Source organism: Carcharhinus amblyrhynchos, chromosome 12, assembly GCF_965287045.1.
Source record: "Carcharhinus amblyrhynchos chromosome 12, sCarAmb.v2.hapA, whole genome shotgun sequence".
Classification (NCBI taxonomy): domain Eukaryota; kingdom Metazoa; phylum Chordata; class Chondrichthyes; order Carcharhiniformes; family Carcharhinidae; genus Carcharhinus; species Carcharhinus amblyrhynchos.
Genome location: NC_137335.1, coordinates 8862188 through 8884069, shown reverse-complemented (window position 1 = coordinate 8884069; position 21882 = coordinate 8862188). Strand labels below are relative to the sequence as shown.

Sequence of the window (21882 nt, the reverse complement as noted above, 5' to 3'; positions counted from 1 at the left end):
CCTTATTGTACCACACAGTGAAACCTGTGAAAATTAATGTAAATGTTGCTGAAATCTTTCATCTTGCATTTTTCAGGACAAATGCAAGAATGCCAAATTTCAAATGATTGCACCAATTATCCATGCACTATAATTGTTCGAAACTTGATCATCTTGCATTTGTCCTGATGAGTACAAGATGATGATATTCAGCAATATGTCTCTGTTTTCTGCCATTTTCAAGTTCTATACTGCCAAGTGAGCAGATGAAAATGTATTCAGTGTCACACTACACGAGGAGATCAGTAGCTACAGAATTGCTGGCAAACTCAATGAACAAGCAAAGAAATATTGCCCATGTACAAGGCAACTTGCTCTCAGAGTGGTTGTGTTTTTTGGTCGACCATTAGCTTATCAGAGTCAAGCATTGGTGGCTATCCCATATAGAGATATCCGAGAGCTTGAAGTTTGTCGGTGTCCAGATCACCAAAAACCTGTCCTGGTCTCTACATGACGACGCGATAGTTAAGAAAGCCCATCAATACCTCTACCTTCTCAGGAGGGTAAGGACATTTGGCATGTCTGCTTCAACTCTTGCCAACTACTAAAGATGCACCATAGAAAGCATTCTTTCTGGTTGTATCACAGCTTGTATCACAGCTCCTGCTCTGCCCAAGACTGCAAGAAACTAGAAAGAGTCTTGAATCAATCCTGGTCCATCACTCAAACCAGTCTCCCATCTAGTGACTCTGTCTACACTTCCTGCTCAGAAAAACAGCCAGCATGATTAAGAAACCTACGCACATCAGGCATTCTCTCTTCCACCTTCTTCTGTTGGGAAAAAGATACAAAAGTTTGAGATCACATACCAACCAACTCAAGAACAGCTTCTCCCCTGCTGCCATTAGACTTTTGAATGGACCTACCTCGCACTGAGTTGATCTTTCTCTACACCTTAGCTATGGCTGTATTACTGCGTTCTGCCCTCTCTCCTTTACTTAGAAAGGAGTGGTATGCTTTGGCTGTATAGCACGCAAGAAACAATACTTTTCACTGCATGTTAATACATGTGACAATAATAAATCAAATTAAATCAAAAGGGATTTGGGTGGGATTTTCTGGCCACACTCACCCCAAGACCAGAAAATCCCACCTGAGATCAATGGACCTTTGCATGTTCTGTGTCCCGCCTGCTAGGATTCCTATAGCAGATGGGGTTAGAAAACCTGCTGGTTGTTTCGCTGCTGCTGATCTGTATATGCCCAGTCCAGCAACTGACCAAATAGTTACTGTTCTCAATGACCATGTTTCTTACAATTGCATCTCAGAACTACTTCCCAGAGTGTAAAGCACTTTGGGACATTATGAACTTGTCAAGAACATTACAGGATGACAAATCATTCTCTCTCGCTTTATTTTAAACCCTAAAAACCACTTACTTGCAATGATGCCAGTTCCTGCTTTATAGAATCCAAATAATCCCAACAGTGCGGAAAGAAGCCATTCGGTCCACCCACTCACCCCAATACAACATCTCACCCAGACTCAGCCCACCCCCCCCCCCCCCTCACCTTATAACCCCACACAGTGGTTAGCACTGTTGCCTCACAGCGCCAGGGACCCAGGTTCGATTCCTGGCTTTGGATTATTGCCTGTGTGGAGTTTGCACATTCTCCCCGTGTCTGCGTGGATTTCCTCCATGTGCTCTGGTTTCCTCCCACAGTCCAAAAGACGTGCAGGTTAGATAGATTGGCCATGCTAAATTGTCCCTTAGTGTCAGGGGGATTAGCAGGGTAACCCCACTCATCCCCCCCGACACACAAAGGAGTTTCAGGTCAATGACCTTGGTGGGATTGTTGTTGGTGCGGGCTCGATGGGCCAAATGGCCTTCTCCAGAAGTGTAGGGATTCTGTGATTGTATGAAAAATACTCTGCAATATCTGGGATTGTGTCAACATTATTGAGAGTATGAGATACAGGTGACTGAGTATAAAGTTTAGAAAGGTGAAAGGGGATCTGATCAAGGTATATAAAATTTTAAAAGGGATTGATAAAGTAAACATAGGCCAAATGTTTCCTTTTGTGAGGCAATCGTAGAGTTCATAGAATCCCTACAGTGCAGTAGAAGGCTATTCGGCCCATCAAGTCCGCACCAACCACAATCCCACCTAGGCCCTATCCCCGTAACCTCACATATTTACCCTGCTAATCCCCCGACTCTAGGAGACAATTTAGCACAGCCAATCAACCTAACCAGCGCACCTTTGGAGTGTGGGTGGAAACCGGAGCACCAGGAGGAAACCCACGCAAACACGGGGAGAACATGCAAACTCCCCACACTGCCAGTGACCCGAGGCTGGAATTGAACCCAGGTCCCTGGCGCTGTGGGGCAGCAGTGCTAACCACTTTGCCACCATGCCGCCCTGATGGCTGAAATATCCATCGTCAATAGGAATGAACACGATAGAATTGGAAATCTGGTAATAGCATTGCCCCAGATACCTAACTGTCTGTGCAGAATCAGCAAGCTCAGCCCGTGTCCGTGTGGGTTCCTCCGGTGCTCCGATTCCCTCCCACAGTCCAAAAGATATGCAGGGTGGGTGGATTGGCCATGCTAAATTGCCCCTTAGTGTCCCAGGATGTGTAGATTAGGGGGATTGGCCATGCTAAATTGCCCTAGTGTCCCAGGATGTGTAGGTTGGGGGGGAGTTAGTGGGGTAAAGGTGCAGGGTTTTGGGGATACATAAGAACATAAGAAATAGGAGCAGGAGTAGGCCATCTAGCCCTTCGAGCCTGCCCCTCCATTCAATAAGATCATGGCTGATCTGTCATGGCTCAGTTCCACATTCCCGCCCTCTCCCCATAACCCTTAATCCCCTCACTTATCAAAAACCTATCAACCCGTGTCTTAAAAATATTTAGCGAGGCAGCCTCCACCACTTCAACAGGCAGAGAATTCCAGAGATTCACCACCCTTTGAGTGAAGAAGTTCCTCCTCAACTCCGTTCTAAACCGCCCCCTCTTTATCTTGAGGCTGTGCCCCCTAGTTCTACTGTCCTTTCTGAGCGGGAAGAGTCTCTCCACCTCTATCCTATCCATCCCATTCATCATCTTATACGTCTCAATGAGATCTCCCCTCATTCTTCTAAACTCTAACGAGTACAAGCCCAGTTTATTCAGCCTCTCCTCATAGCTCAACCCCCTCAACTCCGGCATCAGCCTAGTAAACCTCCTCTGCACTCCCTCCAAGGCCAAAATATCCTTGCGTAAGTACGGCGACCAAAACTGCACACAGTACTCCAGCTGCGGCCTCACCAATGCCCTATACAGCCGCAGCAAGACCTCCCTACTTTTATATTCAATCCAGCTCGCGATGAAGGCCAGCATCCCATTTGCCTTCCTATACGGCGGGGTCAACCTGGGGTAAAGTTTTAAAGTTAGTTTATTAGTGTCACAAGTAGGCTTACATTATCGCCGCAATGAAGTTACTGTGAAAATCCCCTAGTCGCCACACTCTGGTGCCTGTTCGGGTTACACTGACAGAGAATCTGTCATGGCCAATGCACCTAACCCAGTACATCTTTCGACTCGGACTGCAGGGAGTGACTTGCCCTACTCTTCCCCACTTCCCCCTTCCCCCTTACCTTCCCTTACTCCTTCCCCCCTCCCCCCCATTTCCCCCCTTCCCCTTCTCCCCCCCACCCCACTCCCCCACAGCGCACTTTACACGCAGGGAATCGAACAGAGCGCGGCGGAACTGACAATCAGTGGCTCACACAGACCGTTTCCAGCCCTCCCACCCTCCACCCCCCCCAACCCCACCGGCTGCCTGTCCAAACATAATGACTTCATTCAGCTGCCGTTGGAAAGTGTCAGGAAAGAAAATCCCACAGATCTCAAGCAAGCTTTCTGCAGTCCCAATCAGCACCGAGCTTTCCTCTCTCTCTCGTTTCCACCTACACACCCCCATTCACACTCCTCCCCGTTTCCCCCCCCCGCCCCCCCCAAAGCCTCAGCTCCCCCTCTCTCCCCCACAACCCCTTCCCCCAGCTCCTTCTCTCTTCCTCCCCCACCTCCCCTGTTTGCACTGCAGTCTTTGCCTGGGAGAACCTTAATATTCACAAACTGCTGTGTGCAGTAGCTCGCTGGGTTATGGACGGGCTAGATTACCTCCGTGTGTTCACTCTTACGTCGGCGACATGGAAGCTTCTGGTCCTTGCTTCAAGCCAAATGACGTTTTTCAATCCCCCTCCACCCTGCGCCCCCCCCTCCACGCACATACACACACACACATGCAAAGTACTCCCTGAGGTTCCTTAAGTTAGCCAAGCTTTAATGTGCTAAGCAGAAATACTGTCTGCCCTTTATTTGTCTTGGGATTACAGGAAAATATATATTACTTCTCAAGCCTTTAAATTTATTCATTGCTTAACATAATAGGCAGAAGTGTTGGCAAGACTGCTTCCCTGCATCTCAGCTGAGTATTTTCTCTTTTTGAATATAAAAGAACAAGACAGAGGTGCACATTGATGGAGTAAGAAAAAAAACACAACGCAAAAATATGTTGAGCTTGCCACAGAATTGATTGAGAAAAATAAATCACCAACCAAGAGGTTTTCCCTAAGCGTCGCTCATTAAGTGTTCACTGTTCTTTGGCCGTGACACACTCTAGGACATCCTCAGACTGCCAAAGGCGTCATCTTGGTGGCGCAGTTGTTAGCACTGCTGCCTCAGAGCGCCAGGGACCTGCGTTCAATTCCTGGCTTGAGTCACTGTCTGTGCGGTGTTTGCATGTTCTCTCCGTGTCTGCATGAGTTTCCTTCGAGTGCTCCGGTTTCCTCCCACAGTCTAAAAGATATGCTGGTTAGGTGCTAAATTCTCCCTCAGTGTACCCAAACAGGCACCAGAGTGAGGCGACTAGGGGATTTTCACAGTAACTTCATTGCAGCGTTGATATAAGCCTACTTGTGACACTAATAAAATCTTACTTTAGTATTTAAATGCCAAGTCCCTCCTCCGGCACTTCTTCAGAGTCCCACTAGCAAACCCAAGGGCCAGGATTCTCCAACCTCACCTGTGGCTGGTGTTGTCCAGTCCCGCTGCTGTGAGCGGGAGTTTTGGCTAAGCACCAAGTTCTCCATTCTCGCTGGCAACAGTGGCCGGGTGTGGGGATTGGAGAATTCTGGGCCTTTATATAATGATGGCCTAGTGGTATTATCGCTAGACTATTAATCCAGAAGCACAGCTAATGTTCTGGGGACCTGGGTTCGAATCCCGCCACGGCAGATGGTGGAATTTGAATTCAATAAAAAAATTCTGGAATAAAGAATCTACTAATGGCCATGAAACCATTATTGATTTGCAGAAAAACCTGTCACTAATGTCCTTTAGGGAAGGAAATCTGCCATCCTTATCTGGTCTGGCCTACATGCAGCTCCAAAGCCACAGTAATGTAGCTGACACTCAATTGCCCTACGAACAAGAGCAACTAGGGATGGGCAATAAATGCTAGTCCAGCCAGTGATGTCCTAAGAATGAATTAAAGAAATCAATAAACAAATGGACTGGATTTTGCGTGCCCCTGGCGACGTGCTTTCTTCCCCGGATAGCGGGGTCACATAAAATGACGTGGGCACCAATCCCAAGGTTTTACCGCCTACCCCAAAGTTTACCCCCTTGGCACCTAAAGCAGCAACCCACCCATCACACTTACACAGCCATTTAAAGCTCATGTAGGCTTGACATAAAGCTTATTGATCGTAATCATGTGATTCCCATGCCCGAATATGTTTGGCAGTCAGACAGTATCAGGAAGGCCAACCAGGACTCCTCTCAGGAGTCTGCATTGCTGTGGCAACATGCTATTTACATGCATGTTGTGGTCTGGAGCTCTGGACAGTAATGACAGAGGTTCTGATATCTTTCCACAACATGTCTGATCAGGAATCTCTCTGCCACATGTACTGCCTACCATTGATGTTTGTTGGTAAGATTTACTGTAAATCTCCTTGTTTGGACCAGTTAGGAATGCACTTTCCTTGACCATCAAGGTGTGACCTGAGCCTGGTACCTCTTGCTCAGAGACAAGGATATCATGAGGTCTCATCTGGGTGAAGTATTTGGTTTTATCGTCAGCTGAACATGGTTTCCAGTCATTCTAATTTTGTTATTTTTTTTATTCATTCATGGGATATGGGTGTTACTGGCTGGCCAGCACTTATTGCCCATCCCTAGTTACCTGAGGGCAGTTGAGAGTCAACTATGGCTCTGGGAGTCACATATAGGCCAGGCCAGGTAAAGACGCCACATTTCCTTCTCTAAAGGACATCAGTGAACCAGATGGGTGTTTCCAACAATTGACAATGGTTTCATGGTTGTTGGAGGGAATGAATGAATTGAGTCTTCAGAGATCATATAGAACTTCAACAAAAATAGCTTTATTCAACATGCATAAGGGAGTGCAGAACTTGTGGCTGTAACTACAGCACTACTCTATTAAGCATTGATTCTTACAGATTCTTATACTCTTTGCTTACATTACCAAGTTACATTTACATGAGGTCATCGTATTGCTACTTTGAATTGGTTAGAGTTCTGTTTTTGATTACATTAGATGGTTCCATTGTCTTGTGTGCTTTAGCTTTTAATGATTTTCTGGACATCTTCTGTCTACCTTTTTACAATACCAAAGCATTGTGCTTGTCAAACTGATTTTGATGGGGGTCAATTGTCCCATCTCCTGGATATTCGATTAGTTCTTCAGAGACACACTGATTCCTCTAGACTTTTTGGAGCCTTGATAACTGATATCAATTCTCATACGGTTGTTGTAAGCTTGGAGCGATACCACCTCAGTTTCAGTGCCGCCTGAGATGTTGTTACTTATATTTTGTCCAGTCTGCCTGAGTGTAGATACCACAGTGCTGTCTCTTTAACCCTTTTGACATATTCCTCACCTGCTGTAGCCCACACTCCCTGGGTTTGCCCTATTACAATGTCATCAGTAGATTCTTAATTCCGGATTTTTTTACTGAATACAAATTCCATCAGCTGTCGTAGCGGGCTTCGAACCCGGGTCCCCAGAAGATTTGCTGAGTTTCCGGATTAATAGTCTAGCGATAATACCACTAGGCCAAAGCCTCCCGATTTTGAGCACAATAAAACAATCTTGACTAGAATGTTGTGAGGAATACTGCTTTCAAAATATTTCTTTGTGTGATTAAGTGGTGCAATGTAGGGTGCGGTGTGGCGGCACAGTGGTTAGCACTGCTGCCTCACAGTGCCAGGGACCTGGGTTCAATTCCCAGCTCGGGTCACTGTCTGTGTGGAGTTTGCACATTCTCCCCGTGTCTGCGTGGGTTTCCTCTGGGTGGTCTGGTTTCCTCCCACAGCCCAAAGCTTTGCAGGTTAGGATGATTGGCCGCGCTGAATTGCTCCTCAGTAAAAAGTCTGACAACACCAGGTTTTAGTTGGACTGAAACCTGGTGTCGTCATGCTTTTTACTGTGTTTACGCCAGTCCAACGCCGGCATACCCACATCATTACTCCTCAGTGCCAGAGGGACTAGCAGGGTAAATACATGGGGAGAGGGCTTGGTTGGGATTGTGGCTGGTGCAGGCTCGATGGGCCAAATGGCCTCTTTCTGCGCGGTAGGGATTCTATGAAAGTGTACCAAGGATCGATATTAAGTACAACACATTTAAGTATCTCTTTATTGGGAGGGTTTAATGGATACTATCATCTAGTAAAATGTCACCCGAGATATTTGGAGGTTTTTCAGCTTTGCAATCAGAAACAATGCAATGTCCTGTCGTTTTATGCAAAAAAGTTAACAAGACAAAGGTTGAAATGTATGAATCACATCATAGTAGTTACACCACAGCAGTAGAAGTATTGTTCAGACATCGCTGCATGGTTCAGTGTGGGTTCTCCTGCCTGCACCAGGAACTACGCCCATTGGAAAATGTCATAATTAGAAGTTCTCAAATGAAAGTGTCTCTGGGTACACTCTGTTGGAGGAGTCAGCTGAGGCTCAGTGATGAACACTTTCATCCTTGGTGCTCAGAAGGCTATTGGATCAAGACCCATCTCAGGGATACATGCGAGGCTGGTATTCCAGAGTGTGCCGTACAACACTGAGGGAGCCAGAAGTTTAAATCTGCCAGTTTCCAGGTGGTCATATCCCGGAGGTGCCCCCGGGAGATGCATTGGGGGTCCCTTAGGAAGTCCCAGAGCAAGGATTCTATGGGAACAGCCCAGGAATTTGCAACCTCTGATGCACAATTACCCTGAGTTAGAGTCAGAGACTTTAGAGGGTTCATAGAGTCATGGAATCCCTACAGTGCAAAAGGAGGCCATTCGACCCATCAAATCCTTACCAACCACAATCCCACCCAGGCTCTATTCCCTATTCTGACACATTTACCTGGTTAGTTACCTAGGAAATACTAAACTTAAAAAAAAACTTTAAAAAGTTCCTGGATGTGCATCTGAAATGCTGGAACCTGTGAGGTTATGGACTGGGTGGTGAAAAATGGGATTAAACTGAGCCGCTAGTTTATTTTCTTCTCTTTATGGCTGGCACAGACACAATGGGCTGAATGGCCTCTTTCTGCACTGTAACTTTTCTATGGTTTTAACTCCTGGACAGTGATGCAAATATCCTATCTGAACTCTAGTTTGTCCAGCCCCTCTTTGTAACTCATACCCGCTAATCCAGACCACATCCCGGTAAACCTCTCCTGCACCCTCTCCAAATCTCCCTGTAATGTGGCGACCAGAATTGAGTGCAGTACTCCAAAACTGCGTCCTTTCCGAAGGCTTGAAACCTTAACTCTGTTCCTCCCTCCACAGACGCTGCTCGGACCTCTGAGTTTTTCCAGCATTTTATGTCGTTACTTTTATCATAAATAAGGGCGATCGTTTCATTGTAACTTTTAACGCTGGCAAACTCAAAGCAGTAGCATTAATTATTCACAAGTGAAAATTTGTTATAATTCAGGAAGACGGCATGTTCTGATATTTCAAAACCTTTCCGAGTGATACAGTGACTGGTTTTTGCTTGTGGATTGAATATATCCAGTGAGATTAATGGCTTTTTGATAACTGAAGGAACTTAGAGTAGAAGTTATTATAACAACCTTTCTGATGCAATACCTTGTAGGAATGAAGCAATAGGAATGATTTTCCCAGTGCTGATTCGCACTCCAATTTGTGAAGGAAATCTTTTTCCATTACACCCTGACTAGACACGGGGAGAAAAGAATTGCAGCTGTGACGCACCGTGGAACATGTACGGAATCAAAAACATTTTAAGAATGGTGTGAAGACAGTGAGGCTGTAGTAAGAATCGCTCTGTCCTCATTTTAACCCCTCACTTGTGTCCCCTTCCCACGAGACACTAAAATCAGGGGAGCCTGCATTGGGGGGTGGCAAGGCAGCACAGCAGTTAGCACTGCTGCCTCGCAGCACCAGGGACCCCAGGTTCGATTCCAGCTTTGGGTCACTGTCTGTGTGGAGTCTGCACATTCTCCCCGTGTCTGCGTGGGTTTCCTCCGGGCGCTCCGGTTTCCTCCTACATCCTGGAAGTCATGCTGGTTCGGGTGCGTTGACCCGAACAGGCGCTGGAGTGTGGCGGCTAGGGGAATTTCACAGTAACTTCATTGCAGTGTTAATGTACCTGTGACTAATCAATAAACTTTATCCGTTGTATTTCCACAACTGACGTAAACTGCTGTGACTGCACAATGCATTGAGGGCAGCACAGTGGTTAACGCTTCTGCTTCACGGCACCAGGGACCCGGGTTCAATTCCAGCCTCGGGTGATTGTGATGAGTTTGCATGTTCTCCCCATGTCTGCGCGGGTTTCCTCCCCCACATTCTGAAAGACATGCTGCTTAGGTTGATTGGCCATGCTAAAGTGCCCCTTAATGTCAGGGAGATTACTGGGTAAATACAAGGGTTAGGGTGATAGGACCGAGGTGGGATTGGCCAAGTGGCCTCCTTCTGCACTGCAGGGATTCTATGATTCACTTTGGCCCCCTCACTCGAGGAAGGATGTAGTTGCACTGGAGGCAGTTCAGAGGAAGTTCACTCAGCTGTTTCCAGAGATGAAGGTTTGTCTGATGAAGAGAGGTCGAGCAGTTTAGGTCAACACTCTTTGGGGTTTAGAATGATGGGGCATCCTAGAATAAGAGGTCATAGTTTTAGGATAATGGGTAGCAGATGTGAAGCAGAGATGAGGAGACACTACGGAGATGATTTTACCAGGAATATTCGAAGTGCCAAAAGAGGGTGAAACTGGGAATCACACTGTTTTTTGCGAGATTCAGTTAAATATACTTCTCAAAACCAAGATGTCAGCATTCCTGAAATGCTTAGAAAAGTATTCAGATTGTGATATAACTCAGTAACTTTTCCTTCTTTTTAACTATCCTCCGCTGGTTTCTATATTTAACTCTGTCATCTTTCGTCTCCTGCCAGTTCTTCCTCCATTCTATTTGCCCTTTTTGTTACAGATTTTTTTTATTGCTGCTCTCCTTTAGCTTCTGCAGGCTACGGGAGGGGTGGCACAGTGGCACTGCTGCCTCACAGCATCAGGGCTTCGATTCCTGGCCTTGGGTCACTGTGCGTGTGTGGGTAGAGTCTCCCCATGTCTGCATGGGCTTCCTCTGGGTGCTCAGTTTCCTCCCACAGTCCAAAACACGGCATGGTTAGGTGAATTGGCCATGCTAAATTTCCCCTTTGTATCCCAAGATGCGCAAGTTAAAGGGATTAGTGGGGTAATTATGTGGGATTATGGGGATAGAGCCTGGGTGGAGATTGTTGTTGGTGCAAATTTAATGGGCCAAATGGCCTCCTTCTGCACTGTAGGGTTTCTCTGATTCTAGAATCATCAGGGACCTGGGTTCGATTTCTGGCTCTCTTCACTGTCCCTGTGAGGAGTCTGCACATTCTCCCCATGTCTGCATGGGTTTCCCCCGGGCGTTCCGGTTTCCTCCCACCATCCAAAAGATGTGCTGCTTAGGTGGATTGGTCGTGCTAAATTCTCCCTCAGTGTACCCGAACAGGCGCCGGAATGTGGCAACTAGGGGATTTTCACATTGTTGCAGGGCAATATCAGGGATTATGTCTTTTATATTTTAATTTATGTGCCCGTTCATATTTTGTTTGATTTCAGTGTATTACATGCAGGGTCACATAGAGCAAGCCCAGACAGCCAGGCCTCACCGGAGGGAAGAAAAGGGTTAACACAGAAAGCCGGTGGCCTGCTCTGCTGATAGATAATGAGTAACACAAGCTATCAACTTCTAACAATAGTAATGCGCAGGAGATCTTTCCAAGTTATCATGACAATGGGAGAAATGGCATTAAGACAACCAGGCTCCGTACAGCCTAGGGAGATCATTGTCTTCTGGAAGACATGAAGTTTTCCAGAAGACTATGATCTTCAGGAAGCAAGGGAAGCAATTACAGAACAAACAGATCTATGTTTACAGGTTCATAGCTCCTTAAAAGTGAAGACACAGGTGGACAGGTGAAGAAGGCATTCAGCATGCTTGGTTTCATTGGTCAGAACACTGAATATAGGAGTGGGGACATCTTATTGAAGTTGTACAAAGCATTGGTCAGGCCATATTTGTGTACAGTTCTGGGTCACCCTTTTATAGAAAGGATATTATTAAACTAGAAGAAGTGTAGAAATGATTTACTAGGATGCAACTGGGACTTGATGGTTTGAGTTACAAGGAGAGGTTGGACAGACTGAGACTTTTTTCTCTGGAGCGTAGGAGGCTGAGGGCAATCTTATAAAGATCTATAAAATAATGAGGGGAAAAAATCAGCTAGTTAGTTAATATCTTTTCCCAAAGGTAGGGGAGTCTAAAACTAGAGGGAATAGGTTTAAGGTAGGAGATACAAAAGAGTCCTGTTTCTCCGTCCCAGTGTCAAACATTGTGTTGGCCATGTGCGTGTTGAAAGAGGTGACAGTGCTTTCTCAACGTAGAAATATTCTAACAATCAAATTGCTCAATCCTAGATGGACAAGGGCGTAGGCGCATGGGAACACCACCACCCCAGTCCCCTTCCGAGTCACATTCCGTCCTGCCCTGGAATGAATCAGCAGATCAGCCATTCCTTCATCATCGTTGGGTCAAAATCCTGGAGCTCCCTGCCTAACAGCACTGTGGGTATACCTACACCACGTAGATTTCTGTGGTTCAAGAAGATGGCTCACCACCTACCTTCTTAGAGGCAACAAAGGATGGGCAATTATTGCTGGCCTGGCCAATGATACCCGTAACTTGTGAACGAATGAATTTTAAAAACCCATAAAGTTTATTTATCCATCTCACAAGTAGACTCACATTAACACTGCAATGAAGTGAAACTCCCTTAGTCACCACATTCAGGTACACTGAGGGAGAATTTATCATGGCCAATGTACCTAACCAGTATGTCTTTTGGACAGTGGGAGAAAACTGGAGCACTCGGAGGAAACCCACACAGGCACGGAAAGAATGTAAACTCCACACAAACAGCTTTTTAAAGTTTATTTATTCATGTCACAAGTACGCTTACATTAACACTGCAATGAAGCTACTGTAAAAATCCTCTGGTTGCCACATTCCACTGCTTGTTCGGGTACACTGAGGGAGAATTTAGCACGGCCAATGCAACCTAACCAGCACGTCTTTCGGACTGTGGGAGGAAACTGGAGCACCCTGAGGAAACCCACACAGACACGGGGGACTGTGCACAGAACATGAACGAACGGTAAACATGAATGATTGCAGTAATTCACAGAATGATCGAGGGGGCTATTCGATGAAGATTAATATCCAGTCTTCCCAGTGCCTAAATTTAACTAACATTATGAACAAGAAAGGGAAATCCATCGTAGGGTGGATTTTTTTAGCAGAAGTTCACGCGGTAAACCAATATAATAGCACCAGAGGATTAGCAAGTACTTTAGTGTTTTCGTAACCACAATGGTTTCAGGGGGAGTTAACTGATTGGCCCGAATGCAGCTTTCCCTTGGAGAATTCTCGCACTGGGCTTGCTGCATCCATTGCTGACTCTGTCCCCTCCTTCTCACAATGAAGATCCTCAGATACGGGAAGTCACCCAGGGATTCCTTTTCACCAGAGACTTGTCAACTTCTTTCACACTGCGACACCCTGAAACAGGATTTTATATTTAATTCATGAGGACAGTGTGACAACAACTTAACGAGTTGGCCTTCGCAATAATTCACCTGAGCATCAAAAGCGGTCTGTTTTGTGTCACGCCTGGTCGAGGTCCTTTTGTTGCCAGTTTATTACAGCTTAAGGGCCTTCTCCTGCTGCCTTTGGCAGTGGAAGATGCCAGGCCCTCAAGTGGTCTAAGTGCTGGGTTGGGATAAGGGGAGGGGGGGGTGAGGGTTTGCCTCCTACCCTTCCCTAGTGAACCCAACCCCTGACCCGCCGTCGCCCAGGCCTGGCTGCCAGGCCCCTAGGAAAACCCCAAGCTAAATTTGAAGCTTGTCACCTCTTCTTCGGGGGACTCTCGGTGGTGGCCATTGTCTCAGGTGTCACCGCTGGATCTGGAGATCCTCCAAGCCACTTAATTGGCCTACCTGTGACTCCAGACCTACAGCAATGTGCTCGACTCTTAACAGCTCTCTGAAAGCGCCAAGCAAGCCCACTTAGTGGAGGGGCAATTAGAGATGGGCAACAAATGTTGGCCTTGACAGTAAAGCCCATGGGCAAAAGAGCTGCATTCAAGAGGGGAGGTGAGAGTGGTTGTCCTTGACATCAAGACAGGATTTGATCAAGGGACCCCAACAGAGCTGAAATCAATGGGAATCATGGGAAAATTCGCCAATGGTTGGAGTCAAACCTGGCACAAAAGGGAGATTGTTGTGTTTGTTGGAGACCAATCATCTCAGCAAGAGTTCCTCGGGGTAGGGTTCCTGGCTGTATCGCTGTGGAGGACACACATCCTAATTGCAAATTACAAGTGAACCTCTCATCATACTGGAATTTTAAAGAGACTTTACACGGCCAATCCTTTCCATGGAACTCCTGCTCATTATCAAAGCTGAGATTGTTAGATTCTTGTTAAACTGCATTAAGACTTATGATACCAAGGTGGGGTTACGATATAGATAAGCCAGGATCTATTTGGGATGGCAGAACAGGTTCAAGGGGCTGAATGGCCTTCCCCCTGTTTCCCCCGTCCCAATGTCGAACATTGTGTTGGCCGTGTGCATGTTGAAAGGGGTGACAGTGCTTTCTCAATGGCAGCCATACTCATAACTCTTTGGCACGGTGGCACAGCGATGCACGTTGCCATCTCACAGCGCCAGGAACCCAGGTTCAATTCCAGCCTCAGATGATTGTGTGGAGTTTGCACATTCTCTCGTTGTCCACGTGGGTCTCCTCTGGGTGTTCCAGTTTCCTCCCAGGCTCCAAAGTGTGCAAGTTAGGTGGATTGGCCGTGGTAAACTGCCCTTTAGTGTCCCAAGATGTGTAGCTTGGGTGGATGAGTGGGATTGTAGGACGGGGGGGGGAAAGCCTAAGTGGAATGCTCTTTCGGAGAGTCAGTACAGACTAGATGGGACAAATGGCCTCCTTCGGCACTGTAGAATGGTTCTATTTCACTAGGCACTGTGCAGCACTGTGAAGGATGCTGTGTATTGCCCATATAACAGGAAGGTAGCGAGTAATTAAGAGCACCTAGTCAACAATAGGGGAGGCGATGGCCTAGTAGTATTATCACTAGACCAGAACCTAATCCAGAAACTTAGTTAAATGCTCTGGGGGCCCGAGTTCAAATCCCGCCACAGCAGTCGGTGGAATTTAAATTCAAGAACAAAATATCTGGAATTAAGAATCTACTGATGACCATGAAAGCACTGTTAATGGTCGGAAAAACCTATCTAATGTCCTATAGAGAAAGAAATCGGCATCCTTACCCAGTCTGGCCTACATGTGACTCCAGAGCCATAGCAATGTCATTGACTCTCAACTGCCCTCCAAGGGCAATTAGGGATGGGCAATAAATGCTGGCCAGCCAGCGATGCAAATGCCCTATGAATGAATAATAAACATGCGTCCATTCCTCACCACAGAACACCAGAATCAGCAGGTTTAAGTCACGTGCTAACAAACACAGAACGCTACGTCACCATGCCGAACTAAAGCAAGCCCGGGCCCCTCAGCTGCACACGGAGGGGGAGGAGGGGGGGGAGGCATTTCATAATTTCAGAAAGCAATCAAAAGGTGAATCATCTCTGGTGGATCATAGATGGGGCTTAACTGATAGCTGGAAACTGGCGGCAGCCATGAAATAGCCTTGGGCCTAGTTGCTCGATGATTGAACGATGGGGTGAGGGAAAGAATGACCAAAACAGAGAAATGTCAAACAAACCCAGATAAAAAACGAGAGGAAGGAAGCTGGAGAACAGACTGAGAACAGGTTGACGGATATTTGAACTAATAACGTTGTAGATATTTGCACCCTTTAGCAGTAAATGATTCACAGTGTTAGGTAAATATTCTTGACGCCAAGATAATTATCCACACGCCACTAACCTGTAAGAGCCAATGCTAGCTTGAATTCTTCCTTTAACATCTGGAGAACTTCACAAACCCCTTCTTCTCCCTATTGTCGTGAGAAGAAAATTGCAGTTTAATAACCTTGACTTTACCTTATGGTGAGGTATTCAAGTCCCAAAATGTCTCAGTTTTTCTCAAGGAATTCTACTGGCCAGAAATTTAGGATGAGTAGAGGGGGAGGACTCGGGGTGAAATTCTGACCCACTGCTGCTTTGTGTTGGCCATGTTTCAGTTGGCGGCAGTCTTGTTCATGGATCAGGCAGCTGTGGGTTGACGGCCCACCTCAGAGATCTGAGCGCAAAAGTCTAGACTGATACTGCAGTGCAGTACTGAGGGAGTGCTGCATCGCTGGGGGTTACATAGGAAATAGGAGCAGGCGTAGGCCATTCAGCCCTTCGAGCCTATTCCGCCATCCAACATGATCATGGCTGATCCTCTACCTCGACACCAAACTCCATGCTCTCCCATTCGCCTTCTCACCTGTGGCATGGTGGTCAAGTGAGTCCTGTTGCTTCACAGCCCCAGGGACCCAAATTTGATTCCTGGCTTGTGTCACTGTGTGGAGTTTGCATGTTCTCCCCACGTCTGAGGGTTTCCTCCGGGTGATCCGGTTTCCTCCCATAGTCCGAATGATATATTGGTTAGATGCATTGGCCATGCTAAATGCTCCCTCAATGTACCCAAACAGGCGTCGGAGTGTGACGACTAGGGGATTTTCACAGCAACCTCATTGCAGTGTTAATGTAAGCCATTTTGTGACACTAATTAATTAACTTTAGCCTTTAGAATCTAGAAATCTATCTATTTCCTTCTTAAATATGTCCAATGATTTGGCCTCCACAGCTTTACTTGGTAGAGAATTCCAAAGATTCACCACTCTCTGAGCAAAGTTGTTTCTCCTCATCTCAGTCCTAAATGGCCTCCCCCATATCCTGAGTCTGGGACCCTCCTGTTCTAGAACTTCCAGACAGAGGAAAAGTCCTCCCTGCTGTCAGACTTTTATACATTTCAATAAGATATCTTCTCAATTTTCTAACGTCCAGTGAATACAGGCCCTGTCGCCCCAATCTCACCTCATATCTCACCTGCTATCCCAGTCTGGTTAACCTTCACTGCCCTTTCTCAATGGCATAGAATTATAGAATCCCTACAGTGCAGAAGGAGGCCATTAGTTCATAGGCTCTGCACCAACAACAATCCCACCCAGCCTCTATTCCTGCAACCCCATATATTTATCCTGCTAATCCCCCTAACCTACACATCTTGGGACACTAAGGGACAATTTAGCACGGCCAATCCACCTAACCAGCACGTCTTCCGAACTGTGGGAGGAAACTGAAGTGCCCAGAGGAAACCCACTCAGACACGGGGAGAACATGCAGATTCCGCACAGACAGTCGCCCGAGGCTGGAACTGAATCCGGGTCTCCGGCGCTGTGAAGCAGCAGCGCTAACCACTGTGCCACCCCCAGCTTTCAGATCAGATGTTAAACCCAGCGCGCAATCTCTCCGCAGGCTCCTTATCTTTCAGTCAACATCACAAAAACTGGTTATCTGGTCACCATTCAGTTCTGGGATCTTGCTGTGCACATTATTGGCAGCTTTTCCTAGATCACGACAGTCGCTACACTTCAAAAGTACCGAGTTGGCATTAAGCCAGTGAAGAGGGCATGAACGGTGCTATATAAATGAAGTGATTAAAGATTTCAGCTAGAGCAGACAGAGGAATCTTGTCCCATGAATCAGTTACCAAATGGTACTTTGGCCTTTATTGCAAAAGGGTTGGAATTTAAAAATAGGGAGATTTTGTTACGATCATGCAGGGTACTGGTGAGGCCTCACCTGTAATACTGTGTACAGCTTTGGCCCCCATACCTCAAAAAGGAAATAGTAACATTGGAGGCAGTCCAAAGGAGATTCACCAGGCTAATGCCTGGGATGAGAGAGTTGGCCTATCAAGAGAGACTGAATAGTCTGGGTCTGTATTCCTTAGAGTTTAGAATCATAGAGTCCCTACTATGCAGAAGAAGGCCATTCGATCCAGCGAGTCTGCCTCCGATAACAATCTCATCCAGGCCCTATCCCCACAACTCCACATATTTACCCCGCTACTCCCTCTAATCCAAGCATCCCAGAACACTAAGGATCAATTTAGCGCAGCCAATCAACCTAAGAGGCACACTATTGGAGCGTGGGAGGAAACTGGAGCACCCAGAGGAAACCCACGCAGACACGGGGAGAATGTGCAAACTCCACACAGGCAATCAACTGAGCTGGAAATCGAACCTGGGTCCTTGGTGCTGTGAGGCAGCAGTGTGCCACTGTGCCACTGTGCTGCCTGGTGAAGAGTGAGGGGTGACCTTTTCAAAAATATAAGAACCTGATTATATGGATTGACAGGTTAGATGGTGAGATGTTTTCATCAGTGGGAGAGTCTCGAACAAGGAGACATCATGACAAGATAGAGGGTTGGTCATTTAAAACTGAGGTGCAGAGGAACTTCTTCTCGTAGCGAGTGGTAAATCTCTGGAATTCTCTGCCTCAAAGGCTGGTGGAGGCTGGGTTATGAGAAGTATTCAAAGTGGAAGTGGGTAAATATTTGATGGAGCGAGGAATAGAGGGAAACTGGCACAGAAATGGAGCTGAGGTCAGAAGTTTAGAATGATGAGGGGGAGATCTTATTGAAACTTACAGGATACTGGATAGAGTAGACATCGAAAAGATGTTTCCAGCAGTAGGAAAAACTAGAACCAGAGGGCACAACCTCAGGCTGAAGGGACGATCCTTTAAAACTGAGATAAGGAGGAATTTCTTCAGCCAGAGAGTGGGGAATCTGTGGAACTCTTTGCCGTAGATGGCTGTAGATGTCAGGTCATTGAGTGTCTTTAAGACAGAGGTAGGTAGATTCTTGATTAATAAGGGGATCAAGGGGTTACGGGTGAAGGCAGGAAAATGGGAATAAGAAAAGTATCAGCCATGGTTGAACAGCAGAGCAGACTCGATGGACCGAGTGGCCTAATTCTGCTGTTATGTCTAATGGTTTTATGATCAGCATTGATCAGCTATGATTGTATTGAATGGTGGGGCAGACTTGAAGGCTTGGTGGCCTATTCCTGCTTCTATTTCTTGTCTCACAGTGAACTGCTTCTGTGGCAGAGTTGTATCCTTTACCCAGTTGGACTAGTTTGACCCTCCCTCTCTCAGCCATCCAGAGCCACTGCAGATTTCCATGATTCCCATTGGACAAGATGTCCAGGGAGCACTGAAAATGGCACAGGCTCCTCCCTACCCATGTTAAGTGAACAAACCTGACTCCCAGGATTTAGGACAGGGGGCTCAGTGATAATAGTGGTGGTGAGGGGGGGAGGGGCATGGAGGGGTGTAGAGGGTGGGGCGGGGGGGGCGGGGTTGAAAGGTCTCCAACTATACAGCATCCCGCCCAGGGCTTGTCCTAGGTTTTAACCACTCTCTCTTTACCTGGTATGCCAACCCCCAGAGAATGGGTCTTCCCAAAAACACAGCCTTGGCACCCATTGCAAGAGCTTTCAGCACATCCGTACCCTTCCGCACTCCACCATCCAAGAAGACTTCAACCTTCCCTTCTACAGCTTCAGTGATCTCAGCAAGGACATCGATCTGGGGAAGACCAAAACAAGTATGAGATGGAGTGTCCCTTTAAGTTGTTGAGCTGTAAATCCTGAGCTTATGATAGTAAATTGTGTTAGCTGTGGCACCTGCTGTTGTAATATGCCTTCAAGGGGTATCAGCATGACATCAATAGAAGAGGAAATGTGTCAGTCTTTGTTTTATTTCTACCTTGAGCAGAGCACAGGCGCACAGCTCTGATGTCCTCAAACTTTACCTCATCTCAATAAATGAACCCACAATGTGCTTGCCTGGCCCCTTGTGAATGATTGGTGCCTTGTATCTTGTATAGTAAATAAGCCCAAGATATATCATTGCAAAGTTGAGTTCATGAAGTTGGAATTTCATGTTGATAAAGATGTAAAAAAATGTAAAAATGCTAGAGGGGAAAAAGATTGTGTGGTTTCTTTAACGGCTAGTATTTGTTTCGGTGCTTGGAGGTTTAAAATGCAAATTACATACTGAATCCAAACTGAAACATTTTTATCAAGGGTCAGGCAACAGGATTGCCTTGGTAACAGGCTTCAGGCATTTGAATGTTTTTGAATTCAGCCTATCAATTTAAAGCAGAGACTCAATTACCAAGAACCTACATTTGAATTTGATGGTGTTGACAACATCAGACTAATCCTATTGTAGGAAAATTGATAGGTCATCACAGGTATAAAAGAGAGTGCAAGGGGGAAAAGAAAAAATAGACAGCAACTGCCACCTCTCAAGCCTCGAGAAGGAGAGAGAAGCTACCAACTCTGCCAGCTTCAGATACCTCTTAAGAGAAAGCACCATCTAATGAGCAAAAGATACCAAATCAGAAAGAACTTACAGACAAAGGAATCAACAGAAAAACTCTAAAAGTCTCCGAAAGCCAGAAAACCTGGTTCTGTCTTTTTGAGAGTGACTGAATTTTATTAGTTTTTTTTGTTAATGAATTGTATTTATTTGAACAGCATACCAGTAGAATCTTATTTTAGTTGATATTTTACTTGTTAAAGCTCCCTGTTAGTTAAACAATTATTAAGTGTTCATTTTAAAGTGAGTTTCGGGTATTTCTGTTAGTTAACCACCAAACGTTACTGAAGAACAGGTCACACCCCCCCACACACACACTTTTAACAGATTACGAGACGAGGTATTCCTCTTTGGGGGAATTTGATGTTACATCTCAAAAAGGAGACTGCGTCATAACAATATCAATGTAATAACACAACTAGTCTCTGAGTCTGCAGGTTGTGAATTCAGCTCCCACTCCAGAGATTTGAGGCAGACACTCGTTACCTAGAGAAATGTTACACTTTCAGAAGTGTGATTTTGATTTGATATATTATTGTCACATGTATTAACATACAGTGAAAAGCACTGTTTCTTGCACACTGTACAGACAAAGCATGCCGTTCATAGAGAAGGAAAGGAGAGGGTGCAGAATGTAGTGTTATAGTCACAGCGAGGGTGCAGAGAACTTAGTGCGAGGTGGGTCCATTCTGGTCAAATATTTATTCTTCAATCAGCGTCACTTAAAAACAGATTGGGCCTGCACTTGGCAATTTGAGTTAGGTTGCTGTTTTGCTCCTACATTTTTACCTTGAAATCTTTCTGATCCTTTCCCCCTGACCTTCTCGCTCAGACCAGGTGAGAAACATGCAGGGCAACATGTTTCTGGGGCCTTCTGTCAAGGGCTTCAGAGTGGGGTGCAGGGAGATTATGCACAATGTGTTACACGCTGGCTGCCATTAATCAGGAAGCGTTGAAGGTCCAGCCGTACTCAGTCAAGGAGAACATTGGTTTATCAGGCGCAAAAACTCAGAGGAAGGGAGGCAGTGGTAGGCAGTCGGTTTGGAGGAGTTCTAGCTGAGCCAGGCCCAGGGCTGGTCGGGGGTTCTTCATGTGTATTTGTCAGTGTCACAAGTATGGATGGTATGGTGGCACAGTGATTAACACTGCTGCCTCACGGCGCCAGGGACATCGGTTCAATTCCGACTCAAATACAATTCCTCGACTGACTGTCTGTGTGGAGTTTGCACATTCTCCCGTGTCCGCCTGGGTTTCCTCTGGGTGCTCTGCTTTCCTTCCGCAGTTCGAATGCTGGGTTAGGGTGCATTGACCTGAACAGGCGCTGGAGTGCGGGCGACCAGGGGAATTTCACAGTAACTTCATTGCGGTGTTAATGTAAGCCGTACTTGCGATTAATAAATAAACTTCAACTTTGAAACCTTTCCATGCCCTATCCACAGAATGTTAAGGTGCCCTCGGAGGCTATTTGGCCCATCAAGCCTATACCTGCTCTACCAAATGAGCATTTTGAGCAGGATTTTACAGCCTTGCTCATCCTGGGACCATAAAGTCTCACCCTAGATCAACAGACCTTCCCACACTCTGTCCCTTGCTCACTCTGACTCCCGTGGCGGGCGAGGTGGTAGAATTATGGATTCTCTTGCCTTTTCCCCATGCCCCTGAACATCAGTACCATTCGAGTCATCATCTAATGCCCTCTTGAATGCCTCGATTAAACCTGCCTTCACCACACTTCCAGGCAATGCACTCCAGACCCCAATCACTCGCTGCGTGACTAAGTTTCTTCTCACACCGCACTAGCTTTTTTTAGCAAATCGCTCTAAATCAATTTAAATCTAAATGTCGTCTGAAGAGAGATTGAACAGGTTAGA

The 21882-nt window shown here is 46.3% G+C and overlaps 1 protein-coding gene across 1 annotated transcript in view; it reads right to left on the bottom strand.

Moving 5' to 3' along the window:
- Nucleotides 1–12585: 12585 nt before the first annotated feature.
- Nucleotides 12586–21882, bottom strand: part of hao1 (hydroxyacid oxidase (glycolate oxidase) 1) — a 33065-nt gene continuing 23768 nt past the window's right edge. The window contains exons 6-8 of the mRNA XM_080199725.1: nucleotides 19055–19213; nucleotides 15555–15624; nucleotides 12586–13157 (exon numbers count right to left, since the gene is read on the bottom strand). Coding sequence (XP_080055851.1) covers nucleotides 13087–13157; nucleotides 15555–15624; nucleotides 19055–19213 — 300 coding nt within the window. The 3' untranslated portion in view covers nucleotides 12586–13086. The remainder of the gene's footprint in view (nucleotides 13158–15554; nucleotides 15625–19054; nucleotides 19214–21882) is intronic.